General features: G+C 37.4%; 1 protein-coding gene across 2 annotated transcripts in view; it reads left to right on the top strand.

Annotated features, from left to right (window-relative positions):
• The window catches only part of CTNNBL1 (catenin beta like 1), a 167,171-nt gene that overhangs the window by 73,656 nt on the left and 70,312 nt on the right, over positions 1-23,203 (top strand). For both annotated transcript variants that reach the window (XM_060030810.1, XM_060030811.1), the window contains exon 10: positions 450-598. In XM_060030810.1, coding sequence (XP_059886793.1) covers positions 450-598 — 149 coding nt within the window. The remainder of the gene's footprint in view (positions 1-449; positions 599-23,203) is intronic.

Genomic DNA, 23,203 nt, shown 5'->3' with positions numbered 1-23,203 from the left:
AAGTGTGGTTGGGTAGCACAAGTGGAGGGCTTTGGGGGGTAGCTGGCAAGGTTGTTTCTTGATCTGAATGCTGGCTTCAGGGGTGTTCACCTTATGCATTTAGCTATACTTGTCTTTTATAGAGTCTTCTACATGTTAATATATTTCACAATGAAAAGGTTTTGTTGGTTTTTGTTAAATTGCCTCCTTGGAACTATCAGTTATTCATGGACTCAGTGGTCAGTTGAGTGTTCTGGTTTTTTGCATGAACTGATAGCCGTTTATTTAACCTGTGCATCAGAAAGCCCAGTTTCTCTATAATGGAAACTGATGAGAATTTTGTTTGGTAAGCTTCTGTTTCCTCAGTTGTAGGGTTTTTGGAGTAAATGGGCTTTGGAAACTGTTGAGTGCTGGTTGATGAAAAGACATTCTCTTATGGTTCTGTGCTTTCTGATATCTTTACTTGACAGGTGTTTAAAAGACACAATCCTAGCACAGCCGAGGAGCAGGAGATGATGGAGAATCTGTTTGATTCACTCTGTTCCTGCCTAATGCTCAGTTCCAATCGTGAGCGTTTCCTGAAGGGTGAGGGTCTTCAACTGATGAATCTCATGCTAAGGTATGCTTCTTATCTCCTATTATCTCCTAGCTCTCCATCTTTTTTTGCCGAACTCCTCACTGTTAGCCTGGATTCAAGAACATGTAGCTATGGCCTTTTATTCCATTGAGTTTCCTAGATATATAAAACAGTAAAGTCTTCAAGTGTGTGTATGGTCTTTTCTAAAGTTAGATTGGATGAATAAAAAGTATATTTCAGTCTGTTTGTGCCCTGTGGTTAGGTCATTTGGGAATAGGACCACTCCATCAAAGGGAAATGGTTTTTTTGCTCCTTCTTATAGTGTGTTGGTTTTGGGAAATCTAGTCGTTAACTTCTCAACATACCCTATGTTAATTTCTAAACTTAGCCCAGTTTTCTGTATATTCCACATAGACCTGTCTGTGCCATATGTTTGTCCGTATTTTTATTATTGACAGCAGAATATAATTCATATTTTTCACTTATACATATTTTTCATTATGTGTTATTTTCAATAATGCATTGCGCATGTGCTATGTGGCTAGCATAGGAGATATGAAAATGTGCAAGACAGTTCTAGAACTTTTCTTTATAGTGCTTTCTTGTATATCTTATTTATGCTTTAATTTCTTAAAATATTTATAGTAAATATCATGTTAGTATAATTCACAGAATCCTAAAGTTGGAAGTAAATGGGAGATAGCTTGTTATGGATAATTCTTTTGAGAAATCTGGCTTGGAAGGGAAATAGAGAAATGGTGTGAAGGGGTAACCAGAGAAGGAGTTGTAGTATCAATGGTCAGTTTTTTCAATTGAGAGATGCGAGAGACTATAATCATGGGATTATTCTTTATGAAATTGAGCCAGAGTCTGCTGTCTTGAAACATATTCAAGTACACTGAAAATTCTGTTAATATATTTCATTGAAAAAATTTTTTAATAAATTTGATAGCTTAGAATATAGACATGCAAAACTACTGTTAGTAGTAGGACTGATAAGGTACTATGTTAAGTGCTTGGCTTATACAGAATTGGAGGACAGGATTCCTGCCTCCAAGAAGCTAAAAAACAGCTCTGTCACTTGAACACAGCCCAACTTTGGGTGCATATTCCTTATAGTCTTTTTTCCCATAATTGTTTTCTCTTTAACAGCTTTTTAGGCCTACCACACATGTAATTTTCTATACTGTTTTTGTTTGTTTGTTTGAACTTAACATGCTGTTTCCCATGTTTTGACATAACCTTCATGAGAGTTTTCAATAACTGAATAATGCACTCTAAGGGAATATAACTTAGTCTTACTTTGTTATTCATATTGAGGGTATTTCCAATGTTTTGTTGTTATAAAAAATTCTCCAATGACAAATTCTACAAATTTTTGTGTTTAAACTATTTTTGTCTTTAAGATTATCAAGGTGTATGTTACTAAAACCTCTCCTCTTTAAAGGCTTGTGTAGGCCCAGGGGCACAGTAGACCTTTTGGTTTGTCCAATGTGTACTAGACCTTAGATTGATTGAAGAATCTTCCTTTGTGGAATTGTTTTTTAAAATTTATTTTAAAGTGCAGAGAGGAGCATTGGAATTATTCAGAGACCTTTAGTGTTCAGCAGATTTTTGCTAGCTTTACTCTCTTGAGTCTTTTGTTTGTTTATCTCCTTTACCCTTCTAATTGCTTGTCCTTTTGTTGAAATGACCCACCTTCTCTCAAGCAAATAGCATATAAAGAAGATGCATTTGGCTTCCTGGACCTTCTAACCTTAAAACTATACTCTGCAGGGACTTTTCTCTAAGCTTCTTAAAGGTCTGAACTGCCAGTGTCTTTGGATGTTTGAGTGCAAATATGAGGTGATGTATTCCTGTAGCATATGGCTTGTAAATGTGCAGCAGTGGGGAGCTGAATAAATAACCAGAAATGTGGATTATTCCGACAGGAATGCTGAGATTCTGGGAGCCTAACTAAACAGGAGCTCCAAAAGACTTAGGAACTGTACCTTTGTAGGATCTCCTAACTTTTCATATTTGAATGCTGAAGTTACTATTAGATTAATTCTTTCACATTAATTAACTATATTAGCAGATTCAGCATTTCTTTTTTTCTCTTTCCCATGCTCTTTGTTCTGTGTTATTTTTCTTCTTCAGACTCCCAAGTGGAAAGTTTAATTGGGAGGGAATTTTTTTTTCCTACTAGATTCATCCTTCCTGATCTTCTAGCAAGAGCTGCCAAGTTGCTCTGTCTCAAGGGAACCCATTCAAAGACTATGAAGCTGTAACACTAGAAGTTCAGGAAAACTTCTGTGCTTCCATTGCCCCTAAATACTAATCTTTATTTTGATTTAGACGTTCATCAAACAGTTATGAAATGCCCACCTGGAGAGGTGGCAGTATGGTGTAGTGTGGAAGAGTGGGCTTTGGAGTTGAGGCAAATGTGGGTTTGGAACATAGTTCTTTCACTTACTAGTTCTGGATATTTGGTGAGTTACTCTAAGCTTTCTGTCCTCTGACCCTCACTTTTTTCATATGAAAAATGGGAGTAATAATGCCAAATTTGCAGGGATCTTTGTGGATATTAGACTATATATATAAATTGGCTGGGACAGTTCTGCAGTTCTTAAAACATTGGTAAAGTGCTATGTTAACTTACTATGTTAAGTGCTAGGCTTATACGGACATGGACAAGACAGGATTCGTGCCTTCAAGAAACTCAGTTGCTAGTGATGGAGGCCAACATTAAATAACCATAATATAATTAAATGTGTTAACTATTGAGAGGAACAGTTAATTTTGCATGTCCACAGAATTTTTTTAATGTTTCTGATTATTGATAAGGAAAGGTCACCAACAAGATAGTCATTTATACATTTATATGCACAAATTATCACACATACATATATATATTGGGTTGGCCAAAAAGTTCGTTCGGGTTTTCTGTACCATCTTACAGCAAAACCCGAACGAACTTTTTGGCCAACCCAATACCACCCAATTTAATACTTTTATCACCTTTATTGAGGCATAATTTATATGCAGTCAAACACTAATTTTAATTTTGACAAATGTATATACCTTTGTTTTCACCACAATGAAGATGCAAGATACTGCCGACTGAAAAGAATGCACAACGTGAGAGTTGTGAGTTAAGTTTTATTTGGGGCAAAATGAGAACTATAGCCTGGGAGACAGCCTCTCAGATAGCTCTGAGGGACTGTTCTGAAGAGGTAAGGGGGGAGGTCCGTACATATATGATTTTGGTGAAGGGGAATGTGTGCAATCAAGCACACATTTCGGCAGAGGGTTGCTGCTAGTCGCAAGGAGCAGATTAATGATTTTACTGTTTTTCTAGATATGAGAGTTTACAAGAAATTAGGCTTATAAAATCTTCTCCTGCCCTTCCACCATACACAAAAATAAACTCAATATGGCTTAAAGACTTAAATATAAGACACGACACCATAAAACTCCTGGAAGAGAACATAGGCAAAACATTCTCTGACATAAATCATAACAATGTTTTCTTAGGTCAGTCTCCCAAGGCAAAAGAAATAAAAGCAAAAATAAACAAATGGGGCCTAATCAAACATATAAGCTTTTGCACAGCAAAGGAAACCATAAATCAAATGAAAAGACAACCTCCGGAATGGGAGAAAATATTTGGAAACAATGTGACAGACAAGGGCTTAATTCCCAAAATATACAAACGGCTCATACTGCTCAATATCAAAAAAACAACCCAATCAGAAATTGGACAGAAGACCTAAATAGACATTTTTCCAAAGAAGACATACAGATAGCCAACAGGCACGTGAAAAGGTGTTCAACATTGCTATTATTAGAGAAATGCAAGTCAAAACTAAAATGAGGCATCAGCTCACACCAGTCAGAATGGCCATCATCAAGAAGTCTACAAAAATAATAATAAATGCGGAGAGGGTGTGGAGAAAAGGGAACTCTCCTACACTGTTAGTAGGAATGTAAATTGGTGCAGCCACTATGGAGAACAGTATGGAAGTTCCTTAAAAAACTAAAAATAGAGTTACCATATGACCCAGTAGTCCCACTCCTGGGCATATATCTAGAAAAGAGGAAAACTGTAATCTGAAAAGATACATGCACTCCAATGTTCATAGCAGCATTATTTACAGTAGCCAAGACATGCAAGTAACTTAAGTGTCCATCAAGAGATGAATGGATAAAGAAGATGCTGTATGTGTGTATATATATATATATATATATATATATATATGTATATATATATATATATATATATATACACAATGGAATATTATTCAGCCATAAAAGAGAATAAAATATTGCCATTTGCAGCAACATGGATGGACCTAGAGATTATCATACTAAGTGAAGTCAGTCAGACAGAGAAAGGCAGATATCATATGATGTCACTTATATGTAGAATCTAAAAAAATGGTGCAAATGAACTTATTTACAAAACGTAAATAGACTCACAGACATAGAAAACAAACTTATGGTTACCAAAGGGGAAAGGGTTGGGAGGAGAGATAAATTAGGAGTTTGGGATTAACACATACGCACTACTATATATAAAATAGATAAACAAGGACCTAATATATAGCGCAGGGAACTATATATGATATTTTGGAATGACCTATAATGGAAAAGAATCTGTAATGGAGCTGAATCACTTTGCTGTACACCTGCATCTAACACGACATTGTAAATCAACTTATACTTCAACAACAACAAAAAGTCTTCTGAAAATAACTCTCTGGAGGCCTGTTCTGCCAGTTCTTGCCAGAGCACAGAGTGCCTCATTCCTGATATCTCCACCCTGAACTCCTTTCAGGGTGTGTTGAAGGTCAGCGACTGCTGTGGTTAGTGACCTAATCCTTGTAGAGGCAGATGGCAAGTGACAACTTTCAGTTGGCAATACATAGTTTTATATTTTGTAGTAGCCACAGTAAAAAGTTTAAAAGAAACAAAATAATAGGTTTTATTTAATGCCGTATATTATAAATCAATTCAACATGTAATCAATAAAAACATTATTAAGCCATTTTGCATTATTTTTTCCTACTAAGTCTTTAAAATCCAGTGTGTATTTTACATTAACATCTGAATTCAATGCTAAATTTTCATTACAGTACTTGATTTGTAGTTAGATTTCATAAAATTTACAGTTGAAAAAGTAGATTCCCAAACTTAGGTTTCTCTAAACATACTTAACTGTTTCCCAATAACTGAATCAAGTATCAATTTCTAAACTTAAATTTATTTAAATTAAATTTAAATTTTAGCTCCTCAATTTAAATCTGAAATTTAGCTATATTTCAGATGTTCAGTGGCTACATGTGGCTAGTGGCTATGATATCGGACAATGCATATGTAGATCATTTTTATCACCCTCCAAAATTTCCTTGATCACTTTTGCAATCGGTTCCCACCAATCCACCTTTGACCCCAGTCAAACATTGCCATTCTAGAGTTTCATATAAATAGAATCATACAGTATGTGTTTTGTTTAGCTTATTTAACTCAACAGGTTGTTTTTGAGGTTCATTTATTTTGCATGTATTAGTAGTGTGGTTCTTTTTTTATGCTTAGTAGTATTCGATTATATTTCTGCATTCCAGCATATCGGTTTGTTTATTTATTCACCTGTTCTAGACACTTGGGTTGTTTCCATTGTTTTGCTGTTGTGAATAAAGCTGCTTAAAAGTCTTTGGATAAACATATATTTTCATTTCTCTTGGTTAAATACTTGGGAGTGGAATGAGTGAGTTATATATTAAATAAAAATTTACTATTAGAAACTACCAAGTTGTTTCCCAAAATGATTGTATCATTTTATATCCCTACCAGCAAGGCATGAGAACTCCAGTTGCTCTGTATCCTCCTTAATACCTGGTATTGTCAGATTTTAGTTTTAGCCATTTGAGTGAGTATGTATTGTGGCTTTAATCTGCATATAACTGATTACTCAGGTTGTTGAGCATCTTTTCATGTTCATATTGACCTTTCTTATACCTTTTGTTAAAGTCAAACCTTTGTTCAGACCTTTTGTCTAAATTTTATTTGGGTTGTCTCATTGAGTTTTAAGTGTTCTTTACTCTAGGTAGAAGTCTTTGTCAGATACATGTTTTAGAAATATCGTTTTCCTAGTCTGTGGCTTGCCTTTTCATTTTTTAGCAGTATCTTTTAAAGAGCAAAAGTATTACTTTGATAAAGTCTAATTTGTAAAAAATATTTTTTAAATTGTGCTTTTGGTATGGTATATAAACTGTGTTTGTCTAACCCAAGGTCTCAAACTGTTCCTTTCATATTTTCTTTTACAACTTTCAGTTTTAGGCATTTATAGGTCTGTGATCCATTTTAAGTTAATTTTTATATATAGTGTTAGATATGAATTGAGGTTCTTGGTTTTATTTATTATTTTTGTATATAGATGTCCAGTTCTGGCACCATTTATTGCAAAGACTGTCCACATTCTGTTTAATTGCCTTTACACCTTTGTCAGAAATCAATTATATATGTGTGGGTCTATTTCTGTGCTTTCTATTCTGCTCTATTGATCTGTGTATCTATCTTTTTGCCAACACAACCCTATTTCGACTTTATGGTTAAGTCTTGAAATTACATGGTGTGAATCCTCAGACTTAATGTCTTTTTAAAGATTGTTTTAACTATTCTAGTTCTTTACTTTCTTTGTCTTTCTGTATAAATTTTAGAATCAGCCTGTTAATTTCTAGAAAAACTCTGCTGGGGTTTTGATTGGTATCATATTGAATCTATGGGTTCTTTTGGGGAGGATGGACATCTTTGCAATAATGAGTCTTCCAATCCATGAACATTGTATATTTCTTCATTTATTTAGGTCTTTGATTTCTTTCATCAATGCTCTGATTTTTAAAGACAATTTGATACTTTATATTTTACTAGAAATTTTCAATTTCATAGACTTTCAAGTTTATTAATATGTTGTCCTTGTATCATTCTTTTCTATATCTTCCATTTCATTTCATCTTTTTCATTTTCACCTCTTTATGTCTCTTTTATAATCCTTTTTTTAAATTTTATTTATTTTTTTATACAGCAGGTTCTTATTAGTTATCCATTTTATACATATTAGTGTATATATGTCAATCCCAATCTCCCAATTCATCCCACCACCACCCCACCACCACCACTTTCCCCCCTTGGTGTCCATACGTTTGTTCTCTACATCTGTGTCTCTATTTCTGCCCTGCAAACCAGTTCATCTGTACCATTTTTCTAGGCTTCACATACATGCATTAATATACAGTATTTCTTTTTCTCTTTCTGACTTACTTCACTCTGTATGACAGTCTCTAGGTCCATCCATGTCTCTACAAATGACCCAGTTTCATTCCTTTTTATGGCTGAGTAATATTCCATTGTATATATGTACCACAACTTCTTTATCCATTCCTCTGTTGATGGACATTTAGGTTACATTGCTTCCATGTCCTGGCTATTGTAAATAGTGCTGCAATGAACATTGGGGTGCATGTGTCTTTTTGAATTATGGTTTTCTCTGGGTATATGCTGGGTCATGTGGTAGTTCTATTTTTAGTTTTTTAAGGAATCTCCATACTATTCTCCATAGTGGCTGTATCAATTTGCATTCCCACCAACAATGCATGAGGGTTCCCTTTTCTCCACACCCTCTCCAGCATTTATTGTTTGTAGATTTTTTGATGGTGGCCATTCTGACAGGTGTGAGGGATACCTCATTGTAGTTTTGATTTGCATTTCTCTAATAATTACTGATGTTGAGCATTTTTTCATGTGTTTGTTGGCCATCTGTATGTCTTCTTTGGAGAAATGTCTCTTTAGGTCTTCTGCCCATTTTTTAACTGGATTATTTATTTTTTTGATATTGAGCTGCGTGAGCTGTTTGTGTATTTTGGACATTAATCCTTTGTCAGTTGATTCATTTGCAAATATTTTCTCCCATTCTGAGGGTTGTCTTTTTGTATTGTTTATGATTTCCTTCACTGTGCAAAAGCTTTTAAGTTTAATGAGGTCCCATTTGTTTATTTCTATTTTTATTCTCATTACTCTAGGAGGTGGGTCAAAAAAGATCTTGCTGCGATTTATGTCGAGGAGTGTTCTGCCCATATTTTCCCCTAAGAGTTTTATAGTGTTTGGCCTTACATTTAAGTCTTTAATCCATTTTGAGTTTACTTTTGTGTATAGTGTTAGGGAGTGTTCTAATTTCATTCTTTTACATGTAGCTGTCCAGTTTTCCCAGCACCACTTATTGAAGAGGCTGTCTTTGCTCCATTGTATATTCTGGCTTTCTTTGTCATAGATTAGGTGACCACAGGTGTGTGGGTTTATCTCTGGACTTTCTATCCTGTTCCATTGGTCTATAGTTCTTTTTCTGTGCCAGTACTATACTGTCTTGACTACTATAGCTTTGTAGTATAAGCCGAAGTCAGGGAGCCTGATTCCTCCAGCTCCATTTTTGTTTCTCAAGATTGCTTTTGCTATTCGATGTCTTTTGTGTTTCCATACAAATTGTAAAATTTTTTCTTCTAGTTCTGTGAAAAATGCCATTGATAAGTTGATAGGGATTGCATTGAATCTGTAGATTGCTTTGGGTAGTATAGTCATTTTCACAATATTGATTCTTCCAATCCAAGAACATGGTATATTTCTCCATCTGTTTATGTCATCTTTCATTTTGTTCATCAGTATCCTATAGTTTTTTTTTTAATTTTTTAATTTAATTTTTTTATACAGCAGGTTCATATTAGTTATCCATTTTATACACATCAATGTATACATGTCAATCCCAATCTCCCAATTCATCACACCACCACCCCGACCCGCCACTGCTTTCCCCCCTCGGTGTCCATACATTTGTTCTCTACATCTGTGTCTCAATTTCTGCCCTGTAAACCAGTTCATCTGTACCATTTTTCTAAGTTCCACAAATATGCGTTAATATGCAGTATTTGTTTTTCTCTGTCTTACTTACTTCACTCTGTATGACAGTCTCTAGATTCATCCACATCTCTACAAATGACCCAATTTTGTTCCTTTTTATGGCTGAGTAATATTCCATTGTATATATGTACCACATCTTCTTTATCCATTCGCCTGTCGATGGGCATTTAGGGTGCTTCCATGACTTGGCTATTGTAAATAGTGCTGCAGTGAACATTGGGGTGCATGTGTCTTTTTGAATTATGGTTTTCTCTGGGTATATGCCCAGTAATGGGTTTGCTGGGTCATATGGTAATTCTGTTTTTAGTTTTTTAAGGAACCTCCATACTGTTCTCCATAGTGGCTGTATCAATTTACATTCCCACCAACAGTGCAAGAGGGTTCCCTTTTCTCCACACCCTCTCCAGCATTTGTTGTTTGTAGATTTTCTAATGATGCCCATTCTTTATTTATTTATTCTTTTAAAATTTTTGAATTTTATTTTATTTATTTTTTTATACAGCAGGTTCTTATTAGTCATCAATTTTATACACATCAGTGTATACATGTCAATCCCAGTCACCCAGTTCAGCACACCACCATCCCCAGATGCCCATTCTAAACGGTGTGAGGTGATACCTCACTGTAGTTTTGATTTGCATTTCTCTAATAATTAGTGATGTTGAGCAGCTTTTCATGTGATTCTTGGCCATCTGCATGTCTTCTTTGGAGAAATGTCTATATTTAGGTCTTCTGCCCATTTTTCTGATTGGGTTGTTTGTTTTTCTAATATTGAGCTGCATGAGCTGTTTATATATTTTGGAGATTAGTCCAAACTGTTGTATAGTTTTCTGTGTACAGGTCTTTTGCCTCCTTAGGTAGGTTTATTCCTAGGTATTTTATTCTTTTTGTTGCAGTGGTAAATGGAATTGTTTCCTTAATTTCTCTTTCTGATCTTGTTAGTGTATAGGAATGAAGAGATTTCTGTGCCTTAATTTTGTATCCTACGACTTTACTAAATTCACTGATTATCTCTTGTAGTTTTCTGGTAGCATCTTTTTTTTTTTTTTTTTTTGCGGTATGCGGGCCTCTGACTGTTGTTGCCTCTCCCGTTGTGGAGCACAGGCTCCGGACACGCAGGCCCAGCCGCCATGGCTCATGGGCCTAGCTGCTCCGCGGCATGTGGGATCTTCCCGGACCGGGGCATGAACCTGTGTCCCCTGCATCGGCAGGTGGACTCTCAACCACTGCGCCACCAGGGAAGCCCTCTGGTAGCATCTTTAGGATTTTCTATGTATAGTATCATGTCATCTGAAAACAGTGACAGTTTTTCTTCTTCTTTGCCAATTTGGATTCCTTTTATTTCTTTTTTTCTCTGATTGCTGTGGCTAAGGCTCCAAAACTATGTTAAATAATAGTAGCGAGAGCGGGCACCCTTGTCTTGTTCCTGATTTTAGAGGAAACACTTTCAGTTTTTCACCATTGAGAATGATGTTTGCTGTGGGTTTGTTGTATATGGCCTTTATTATTTTGAGGTAGGGTCCCTCTATGCCCACTTTCTGGAGAGTTTTTATCATAAATCGGTGTTGAATTTTGTTGAAAACCTTTTCTGCATCTATTGAGATGATTATATGGTTTTTATTCTTCAATTTGTTAATATGGTGTATCACATTGATTGATTTGCATATATTGAAGAATCCTTGCATCCCTGGGAAAAATCACACTTGATTATGGTGTATGATTTTTTAATGTGTTGTTGGATTCGGTTTGCCTGATTTTTGCCTCTATGTTCATCGGTGATATTGGCCTGTAATTTTCTTTTTTTGTGATAAATTGTCTGGTTTTGCTATTAGGGTGATGGTGGCCTCATAGATGAGTTTGGGAGTGTTCCTCCCTCTAATATTTCGGAAGAGTTTGTGAAGGATTGGTGTTAGCTCTTTTCTAAATGTTTGATAGAATTCTCCTGTGAAGTCCTCTGGTCCTGAACTTTTGTTTGTTCGAAGATTTTAAATCATAGTTTCAATTTCATTACTTGTGATTGGTCTATTCATATTTCCTGTTTCTCTGAGCTTCCTGGACTTGATTGACTATTTCCTTTCCCATGTTAGGGAAGTTTTTGACTACAGTCTCTTCACATATTTTCTCAGACCCGTTCTCTTTGTCTCCTTCTTCTGAGTCCCCTATAATTTGAATGTTGGAACGTTTAATGTTGTCCCAGAGGTCTCTGAGACTGTCTTCAATTCTTTTCATTCTCTTTTCTTTATTCTGCTCTGCAGCAGTTGTTTGCACCATTCTTTCTTCCAGCTCACTTATCCATTCTTGTGCCTCAGTTATTCTGCTATTGATTCCTTCTAGTGTATTTTTAATTTCAGTTATTGTGTTGTTCATCACTGTTTGTTTGTTCTTTAGTTCTTCTAGGTCCTTATTAAATGTTTCTTGTATTTTGTCCATTCTCTTTCTGAGATTTTGGATTATCTTTACTGTCACTACTCTGAATTCTTTTTCAGGTGGCTTGCCTATTTCCTCTTCATTTCTTTTGTCTTGTGGGTTTTTATCTTGCTCCTTCATCTGCAATATATTTCTCTGTCTTCTTATTTTGTCTAACTTACTGTGTTTGGGATCTCCTTTCTGCAGGTTGCAGGGTCGTAGTTCCTCTTGCTTCTGGTGTCTGCCCCCAGTGGGCGAAGTTGGTTCAGTGGTTTGTGTAGGCTTCCTTGTGGGAGGAACTGGTGCCTTCGTTCTGGTGGGTGGAGCTGGATCTCATCACGCAGATGGGCAGGGCCACATCACTTGGTGTGTTCTTGGGGTGTCTGTGGGCTTAGTACGACTTTACACAGCCTGTCTGTTGATGCGTGGGTTTGTGTTCCTGTCTTGCTTGTTGTTTGGTGTGGGGCATTCAGCACTGGAGCCTGCAGGCATTTGGGTGCAGCTGGGTCTTGGAGTTGAGATGTAGACCTCCAGGAGACCTCTTGCCATTTAATATTGCCTGGGACTGGGAATTCTCTGGCATTCCAGTGTACTGGACTCAGCGCTCCCACACCAGAGGCTCAGGCCCCAAACCTGGCCTGGGAACCAAGACCCCACAAGCCACATGGCTTGGCAGTAATAGGGTGGGGAAAAAAAAGGGGCAGGAAGAAAACAAATGAAAACTAAAGACAGATAGCAAAGATAAAAACAAGCAAACAACAACAACAACTAAGAACAAACAAACAAATGAAGAAACAGACAAAGCCCCAGACAGATGGTAAAAGCAGAACCAAACAAAAACAAAGAAACAAACACAAAACGTACAAAAAAAGAAACAAAATCACGGTAAACAAAAAACAAGAGAACAAGCAGACAAACAAAAGAACCCCAAAATGAAATCAAACAATTAAAAACAAAATTGACAAAAAAATAAAAACCAAACAAGAGCAGAATGCAAACTGAAGGAAAAAGCAAACAAAACAAGCACACAAAGTTAATTTTTAAAAGATAAAGATAAGAACAAATAGAACAAAGCAAAAAAGATTTAAACAAAACAGAACAAAGGAAAAAAAAGGAAAAAACACAGAACAAAAAAGTAATGTAGAAAGAAATATAAAAAAATTAAAATATATTTTAGAAGTTTTTAAAAACTCAAATAAAAATAAAAACAATAATAATAAAACAACAGAACAAAACATTTTAAAAAAATAGTAATCATTATATTTTCCTGGGTCTCAGCTTTCAGCATCCTTGCCCCCCACCATGAGTCACAGCCAGCACTTGGCTCCCCAGGAGGCCCTCCACAACCTCTAGTTAGGTCTCTGGTCCCACTGTGGGCACTCTGGGGGCAGCTCAGGCTCTGACCTGGCCCACCTCCTGTACGTACTAGTCTGCAGCTGCGAGAGCTAGACCGGTTTCATTTGTGGGAACACTCATTGTCCATCCAGGTATTCTGTAGATGCAGGGTTTACCACGCTGATCATGAGGACTTAATCTGAGGCTTGTGCAGCTTCACAGGAAGACTTTTGTTCCTCTTCCTTAGTCGCCCTGCCCTGGGGCTCAACTGTGGTTTTAGCCTCACCTCTGCATGTGAGCCACCCACAGGAGTCTGCTCCTGAGGCTGCCCTGGAGCACTTGGGTCTGCCCTGGTGAGGACAGGGTGCGGAGGTGGCATGACTGCCTGGGTCACAAGGGCTCTGGTGGCGACAGGTGCATGGGAAAGCCAGAGGCCATGGGAGTGATAGATCCAGCCTTAGCGCCTGGCAGCCGGCATGAGAAGGTCAGCCCTGGAGGGAGCTTTTCTTAGCCCTGGCCACAGGCGTGAGAAGGTCCTCTTTAACTTTTTATGTCATTTTATATTATATGTGACTCTTGTTAAGAGCATATAGCTGTTTCTTGGTTTTTTAGTCCAATGCGGGAGTTTTTTTTTGAGTAGATGAATTTGATGTACTTGTTTCTATTACAATGACTATTATGTTTGGCCCTTTTCTTCTGTTTGTGTGTTTATTTATTTATTTTTAAACATAGTGGGTTTTTTTGGCTGTGTTGGGTCTTCATTGCTGTGCGCGGGCTTTCTCTAGTTGCTGCGAGTGGGGGCTACTCTTTTGTTGCGGTGCGCAGGCTTCTCATTGCGGTGGCTTCTCTTGTTGCGGCGCACAAGCTCTAGGCACATGGGCTTCAGTAGTTGTGGCACACAGGCTCAGTAGTTGTGGCGCATGGACCCAAGAGCGCGTGGGCTCAGTAGCTGTGGCTTGCAGGCTCTAGGGCATGCAGGCTTCAGTAGTTGTGGTGCACAGGCTCAGTAGTTGTGACAGGCTCTAGAGCACAGGCTCAGTAGTTGTTGTGCATGGGCTTAGTTGCTCTGCGGTGTGTGGGATCAAACCCATGTCCCTGCATTGGCAGGCAGATTCTTAACCACTGTGCCACCAGGGAAGTCCCTCTTCTGTTTATTTTGTTCTGATGATTTCCTTCATGGTTTTATTTTATTTTTTCTTGTCTTTTAGTTCTTTCATCCTTTTCCTTCTTCTGTGAAAATGTGGAAATTATTCTGTTTCTTTTCTGTTAGTGAAATTTACTTTTTAAAAAGTGAAGCTTTATTTGTTTGTTTATGAACGTTCGAAATGCTACCAAGTCCCTTCAGGATCTGGTCTCTGCCTAATTCTCCTGTGACCATGTCTTCTCATTCTCCCTTTTCCACACATTTACATTCTACTGTCTAAACCAAACTACTTTAGATTCCTTAACACATTGCTGTATTCTCTGGGTGATTCACCCTTGATGTTTAGGCTAAACTTCTTTAAGAAGCTTCTGCCCCTGTATCACTTCTCCTAGGCCTGTCCTTACACCCCTACTCACCCTCTAGATTGTAGAGATTAGGTTGTGGTATCCCTTGCATACCTCTGTGGGAGCACTTACCACTGTGTGTAACATCTGTTTGTCTCTGGCTGTACTATAAGACTCTTTTTTATATATATATATAAATTTATTTTATATATATATATATATTTTATTTTATATTTATGTAAATTTATATTTATAAATTTATATATATAAATTTATATATATTTATATTATATAAATTTATATTTATATATATTTTTATATATATTTATATATATAAATTTATTTTATATATATCATTTATTCTTGGCTGCATTGGGTCTTCGCTGCTGCACGTGGGCTTTCTCTAGTTGTGGCGAGCAGGGGCTACTCTTTGTTGCAGTGCACAGGCTTCTCATTGCAGTGGCTTCTCTTGCTGCTGAGCACAGGCTCTAGGTGCACGGGCTTCAGTAGTTGTAGCATGCAGGCTCAGTAGTTGTGGCTCACGGGCTAAGCTGCTCCCTGGCATGTGGGATCTTCCTGGACCAGGGCTTGAACCCATGTCCCCTGCATTGGCAGGTGGATTCTTAACCAGTGTGCCACCAGGGAAGCCCACTATAAGACTCTTGAGAGCAGAGACCAGGTTTTCCATTTTATATCCCCAGAATCTAGCAACAGTATACATTAGGCTCCCAGTAAATATTTTCTAAATGAATAAGAAAAATCTGAGAAATATTTTTGCTGTTTAGAGTCATTGGGTCATAGAATTGCTGGCAGACCCCATAGATAGGCCCAAAGAATGAGGAGTGACTTATTAAAAGTCATGTAGCTGAGAACACAATTTTCTGCGAAGAGATATTTAGTCCTATTTTCCCATGTGAAATTTTTTAGTGTGTGAAGAACATAAAACAGTCTACATGATGGTTGTGAGCCTGATCTTCAAGGTTCCAGGGAAGCCAGGCATCAGCTCTAGGCCTGGGCTCACTGCCCTCTTTGGCCTGTGGCCATGCTGGGCTTCAGAGCAGAAGCCAACTCAAGTGCCCGCACTTCAGTTTATCCCCCTTGGGAATACTTCACCCTTTCAACTCTTCTTCCATCATACTCCTAGGTGTTTCAGGGTTATGGTTTGGTTATTCATTTCTTATAACCTTTCTACTCAAGTTTCAAAGAAGTCCTTCATGTAGATTTGTAGTTGAGTTTCAGCTTTTGTTTCTGGGGACTGTTCAGAGGTCTAGTACCCCTTACCTCACAAGCTTTTCCCTCTGGTTTACCCTTCCACCCCAGTGTCAGTTTAGTTGTCAGGTGACTTCTTTTCATTCCTGTGTTAAGAGTGCCTGGATTTCACAGTGCCTGACAGAATCAATAAGGAAAAAAGGGCTATTTTTTTTGTTTGTTTTTTTCTCTCTCTCTGCCAAAGGATAGATGAAGACATTTTGGAAAAGGAGAAAAGATTGCTGAGGTGATATTTTAAAATGGAACTCATGCTGTGGAAAAAGCAGCAGGTAGCCGTCCTAGAGTATAGGAACTCAAAAAAAAAAAAAAAGATTTCTCATTTGGCTGTAGCGTTTTGATAAGGAAAGAGAAAAGATGAGGTGAGGGTGGGACCTGCAGGGCCTCTTAGGCAGTGGAGAACTGTGTACTGAAAGGGAGAGCCAGAGTCCCTGTGTGTGTCAGGCATTTTGGTCTCATTCTTTTCATTTGGTAGTCAAGAGTTAGGGTACAGAGAGGATATTTGGATGGTCTTTGGCTAGCAGCAGGAGAGTTCAGATATGAACATGAACCAAGTGGTATTAATAAGACTAGATTATACCTATGGGGGTATAGCCATTTTAGAATTTGGCAGGAAATGAGGGTGGAGCTATAAAAATGCCCTCATTGCCCCTGGATGGGGACTGGTTTGCCATTTCTTTGTACTTGGTTACAGATGCCTATCTTTGGTAAGATTTTGCTACAAATAGAAGATTTCAGTATACTGGGCTTAATTATAGACTGTACTCCAAATGTTTGCTTCTTGCCTCCACAAACCACTTTTTAACAGTATGTCCTTGTATCAAATGGTTCAGTGTTCTTTAAGAAACAACAAAGCCAGTGGGAGACAGAAAAACTACATTGTCAGTTTCCTTGGAAATGTTGACATGAAGCTTATTACTTCTCTTGTAAAACCCTGTTCCATTTAGAAAAAGAAGAGACCACCGTGATCCCAAGGGGTGTGTACAATTGCAGCTTGGGGTTGTGTAACAGAAATACAGTGAACCCATTCTGGTTATTAACTGTATAGGCAAAAAAAAAAAAAAAAAAGGAAAGGAAAGAGAAGGGTACATAGATACATCCATTTCAGAAGCCATCGATTCTTTTTTCCTATGAGTTTTTTTTTTTTAGTAAGATTTTCCGTAATCTAAAGAAAATTGTCTCTGACAAAGAAAACAGATAAAGTGGTGATGGTATACCATTTGCAAAGTAAGTCTTTGCAGGCCCAATTCTGGGCTGTAAGTTTGTACCAAAGCATATAGGTAGGTAGGCCAGCCTGGGGAATTGTTTTTAACCTTGAAATTTTATTCCCTTGGTTTTGTTCTTTATTGGTTTTGTTCCTAATGAACATGTGAAGATCCAAACTCTATCGCAGTTTTATTCTTGTGATCCTTTACAAAAGGTTTTGTTGTTGCTGTGGCGGTGGCGGTGGTGCCTTTAAATTCTAGAACCTTTTCTTCTGACCTTCAGTCTCCAGATTCAACTGCAAGAGCAAAATGATAATGCAGATCTTTTAGAATTCAGCTGTGCTTCCTAATGGGGCTGTAGCCAGTTTTTGCTCCAAGTTGCACACACAGATCTTGCTGTTGTTTGTCCAGCAAACATCCCTTTCCCCACTCACTGAATATTGCCATTCTCACTTAGATGAGTAATAGGAGTCTGTACCTGATCTCTAGGAATCAGAAAGATGCTTCAAAAGTACAAAGTAATGCTTCCAGCAGCCCTCCAAGCTAGTGTTACCTCTATAAATGGGAAAGTGCTGTGGCAGAGAAGGCAGATTAAACTGAACCAAGATTGCCTGGCAGGAAATGGTGTAGGACCTATCTTTGAGCCCTTCCATCAGCTTAGACTCATCCTGCCATCATCACAAGCATGATAACAAACATATTCATCATATCCGAATGTTTCCTTGTGCCCCTTAGTAACCCATAACCCCTCTCCCCTATTTCAGTGTTTTCAGGCAACTATTGGTTTGCTTTCTGTCCATTATAGGTTAGTTTGCATTTTCTAGAATTTTGTGTGAATGGAATTATAGTATTTACTCTTTTTTTAGTTGGGCCTGTTTAACTCACTATAATTATTTTGAGATTCTGCCATGTGTATCAATAGTTTGTCCCTATTTCTTTGTTGGGTAGTACTCCATTTTCTGAATATATCACAGTTTGTTTATTCAGTTGTTGATGGCCATTTAGATTTTCAGTTTTTTTGCTTTTAAGAACAAAGCTACTATTAATATTCATGTACAAATCTTTGGGTGGACATTTACTTTGCTATTAATATAGCCATTAGTGTTGGTATAGTGTATCTTTTAATGTGATTGTTAACATGGTGGTTTATAGTTAAGTTTAAATCTTGTGGGTTGTTTTTATTTTTCCCATCTCTTTTTCTGGTTCCCATTTTTGCTTTGTCTGCCTTCTTTTAGATTCACGGTATTTTTTTATTATTCCATACTATTTTCTTACGTGGCTTATTAGCTCTTCCTCTTTGCCTTTTTAATGGTTGTTTTAAGGTTTATAGGGTACATCTTTAACTCTTCACAGTCTGTCTTCAAGTAGTGTTATATCATTTCAGCTATAGTGTAAGAATCTTACAACTCTACGTTTCCATTTCCCCCTCCTGATTTTTGTGCTCCTGTTGTCACACGTTTTACTTCTACATATGGTATAAACCCCATTATATACTGTTGCTCTTTTTCTTTAAGTGGTCAATTATCTTTTGGGTTTCTTTTTTTTTTTTTTTTTATTCTTGGCTGCGTTGGGTCTCCGTTGCTACGCGCGGGCTTTCTCTAGTTGCGGTGAGTGGGGGCTACTCTTTGTTGCGGTGCATGGGCTTCTCATTGTGGTGGCTTCTCTTGTTGTGGAGCATGGGCTCTAGGCACGTGGGCTTTGGTAGTTGCAGCATGTGGGCTCAGTAGTTGTGGCACATGGGCTTAATTGCTCCGAGGCATGTGGGATCTTCCCGGACCAGGGCTTGAACCCATGTCCCCTGCATTGGCAGGCGGATTCTTAACCACTGCACCACCAGGGAAGTCCCCTGGGTTTTTTTTTTAATTAGTTAATTAATTAATTAGGCTGCGGCATGTGGGATCTTCGTTGCAGCACGCGGGATCTTTCATTGTGGCTCACAGGCTCTTTGTGGCTCACAGGCTTCTCTCTAATTGTGGTGCACGGGCTCCAGAGTGCACGGGCTCCATAGTTGCAACACACGGGCTTAGTTGCCCCGCGGCATGTGGGATCTTAGTTCTCCAACCAGAGATCGAACCCATGTCCCCTGCATTGGAAGGCAGATTCTTAACCACTGGATCACCAGGGAAGTCCGGAAGTGGTCAATTATCTTTTAAAGAGATTTTTTTTTAAAGTAAGAAGAAAGTCTTTTGTATCTACCCACATATTTGCCATTGCCAGGGCTCTTCATTCCATTGTGTAGATCCAGATTTCCATCTTGTATCAGTTTTTTTCTTCCCAAATGATTTCCTTCAACATCTCTTGTAGTGCTGGTCTATTGGTGATGATTTCTGTCAACTTGTGTATGTTTGAAAAATTACTTGCCTTCACCTTTAATGATATTTTCACCAGATATAGCATTCTAGGTTAATAGGCTTTTTTTTTTTCTTTCAGTACTCTGAGTGTTGCTGCACTGTCTTCTGGATTGCTTAGTTTGCAATGAGAGGTCTGCTTTCATTCTTATATGTTCTTCTGTATGTAATGTGTCTTTTTTTCTGGATGTTTATAGGATTTTCTCTTTATCATTGATTTTGAATAATTTATGATGTCCCTTGGTGTTGTTTTCTTCATGTCTCTTGTGTTTGATGTTCATTGAGCTTCTTGGATCTGTGAGTTTATAGTTTTCATCAAATATGGAAAATTTTCAATCATCATATTTTCAAATAGTTTTTTTGCCCCCATCCTCCTTTCAGGGACTCCAGTTACATGTACAGTTGGCCCTTGAACAGCACACGTTTGAACTACATGGATCGACTTATACACAGATTTTTTTTCAATAGTAAATACTACAGTACTACATAATCTACTGTCGGTTGAGTCTGTGGATACAGAGGAACTGTGTATGTGGAGGAACCACGGCTATGGGGGGCCAAGTATAAGATACGTAGATTTTTGACTGTGCACAGGGTTGGTGTCCCAATCCCCACGTTGTTCAAGGGTGAACTGTATATTAGGCTAATAAGTACAGCTCACTGGTGATCTATTCATTTTTTCAGTCTTTTTTTTCTTTCTGTTTTCTTTTAGATAGTTTCTAATGTTATGTATTTGAGTTTACTCTTCTTCTACAGTGTGTAATCTGCAGTTAATCTCATCCAGTGTGTTTTTCATCAGACGTTGTATTTTTCTTCTCTAGATGTTCAGCTTGGGTCTTTTTTATATCTTCCCTGTTTCTAGTTAACATGCTTAAGCTTTTCTCTATCTTCTTGAACATATCATATGTAGTTATAATAACTGTTTTAACGTCCTTGTCTTCTAATTCTGTCATTTCTATTATTTTTACAATGATTTTTTTCTCTTTATGGTTAATGTTTTCCTATCTCTTTGAATGTCTGAATGCTTAATTTTTTTTTACTGAAATTTAGATTTTGTGCATTTGGATTTCTTTTTGGTATACTTATAAATATTCCTGTGTGGGTGTGTTGGTGTATGTGTGTACTTCTTTATTTTTATTTTATTTTTAAATTTTATTGGAGTATAGTTGATTTACAGTGTTGTTAGTAAATATTCTTGAACTTTGTTCTAGGTTCTAGTTAAATTAATTGGAAATAGTTGTTCCTTTTGAGGCTTACTTTTAAGCTTACTCTGAGGTGGGACCAGACTAGCATTTCGTCTATGGCAAATTTAACTCATTACTAAAGCAGTACCCTTCTGAGTACTTTATCTGCTGCACTGGGAATTCACCAAGCTTTTCCACTGCAACTGGTGGGAACACGAACTATTCCTGGCCCCTGTGAGCTCTAGGGATTATTTCCCCCTTCTTCTTTAAGGTGCTTCTTTTCTACAGCTTTGGTTAGTTTCCTCATGCATATTCTAATCAATACTGAACTGAAGACTCAGCGGGTACCCTCTGCAGATCTCCGTGCAGCTCTTGTTTCTGGTACCCTGCTCTGTGAACTCCAGCCACAGTGGTCTCCCCAGACTCCTCACTGTGCCTCCTCCCTGCCCTGAGGCATAGAAATTCTCTCCTACCAGCCAACTGGGCTCATTGCATGTGTTTCCCTCTCTCAGGGATCACTTCCTGTGCTACCTGATGTAAAGTATCTGAAAACCATTGTTTTGCATATTTTATCCTTTCATTTTTTTGTTTTAGGCATGGGAGGGGATGTAAATCCAGTCCCTGTTACTCCATCTTGACCCAAAGTGGAAGTCTAGCAGTATATTATATACTGAAAAAAAATACATTCTAAACTATATTTTCTTACCATTTATTGCTGGTAGATAGTAATGCAGTTAACTTTTGTGTTTTGATCTTTTATTAACAACTTTGCTGTGTCATGTATTGGTCAGCTTTTGTTGCAATAACAATCCCCAAATCTCAGGGACTCTCAATGGCAAATGTTTGTTTTTTACTCCTGATACATCTATCACTGGCCATCCGAAGCTCTGCTTCACATCTTTATTTCAGGATTCAGGCTGAAGGAGCAGTGTTTAATGGGACATGACTCTCTCATGGCAGAGGGAAAAGACTGGATAATGCAATAAATCTGAAAACTTCTCTAAAGACACATATATTACTTACACTCACATCTAATTGGCCATTAAAAGTCACATGGCCAAACCTGATGTCTGTGGTGGGAGGAGGGTGTATAAGCAGTGATGTGTTAGAGCTGGCTCATGTAGGCTCATGAAAGCTGCTTGTACACCTCTCTTTCCAACACTGTGTTTAGTGATCATGTTGGTGACTTGAAATATATTATGATGGGATGTTTGCCACGTAAATTGGCAAACACAACAAATCAGCACTTTTTTTCTGGAGAGCTGGAGAGCTTTCTGGAGAGCTAGCTGAACTTTTAGTTTCAAACCACTGGGTATATGCCTCTTTTAGAGAGTAGTGGTTAATAGTTGGAAACAAGATTATTTTCTATCATATTTCTTTTTAGTAATTTGTTAACTTGTGTGTGTGTGTGTGTGTGTGTGTGTGTGTGTGTGTGTGTTTAAATTTTACTAGCTAAGACCTCTAGTGTAGCATTGAGTATGAGTAGTGATAAAGGGCAAACTTGTCTTGTTCCTGTTGTTAAAGGAAATGCATTTTGCCATTGAGTATAATATTTGCTCTAAGTTTTTTGGAGATAGCATTTATCAGATTAAGGAAACTTCTCTAATTGTCACAGATTTCACATAATTGATCAATCAATTTTATCAAATGCTTTTCCTACATTTATTGAAATAATCTTTTAATATTAATATAGTGAAAATTGCATTAATGAATATTCTGATATTGAACTAACCTTGCATTCCTGGAATGAGCCCATCTTTTTTATGTTTTCTAGGATTCTGTATATTATTTATGAATATTATACCTATATGTATGAATGAGCTTGGCCTGTAATTTTACTCTCTCAGAAAAGTTTTGCTGTCAGAGGTTGTTAATTGTTTGTTTTAGCCTTATTAAATGAGTTGAATAATGTTCCTTATTTTTCTGTTTTCTATATGAGTTTAAGTAAAATTGGAACTATTTTGCTCTTGAATGCTTAGTATAACTTGATAGTGATACCTTCTGGACCTTGAGTTTTCTTTGGGAGATTTTTAACTAGCTCTCCATTCAGATTTTTTTGTTTTTCTTGAGCTGGGGAAAATATATTTTCCTAGGAATTGTCCATCTCACCTGTTTTCCAAGTTTATGGCATAGAATTATTCCTTTGTTCTGTTGTTCTTAATGTCTGCTGTATCTGTAGTTTTCTCCCTTTCTGTTGATTACCATTATTGTTTTTTTGTGCTTTTTCTTCTTGATCATTCTTGCTAGAGGTTTGTCGATTTTATTGGTCTTTCTAAAGAACCAGATTGGACTTTGTTGATCCTCTGTATTAGAGTTTGGCAACTAAAGACCTGTAGACCAAATCTGGCTGAGACCTGTTTTTTTATGGCCAGTAAGCTGGTTTTTATACCTTAAAAGCATTATAAATATTTTAACACACACACAAACACAAAGATGCCACAGAGACCATACGTGGCCCGTGAAACC

This window comes from Delphinus delphis, chromosome 15 (genome assembly GCF_949987515.2).
Source record: "Delphinus delphis chromosome 15, mDelDel1.2, whole genome shotgun sequence".
In the NCBI taxonomy this organism is placed as follows: Eukaryota; Metazoa; Chordata; class Mammalia; order Artiodactyla; family Delphinidae; genus Delphinus; species Delphinus delphis.
This window is presented reverse-complemented; position numbering and strand designations above follow the sequence as displayed.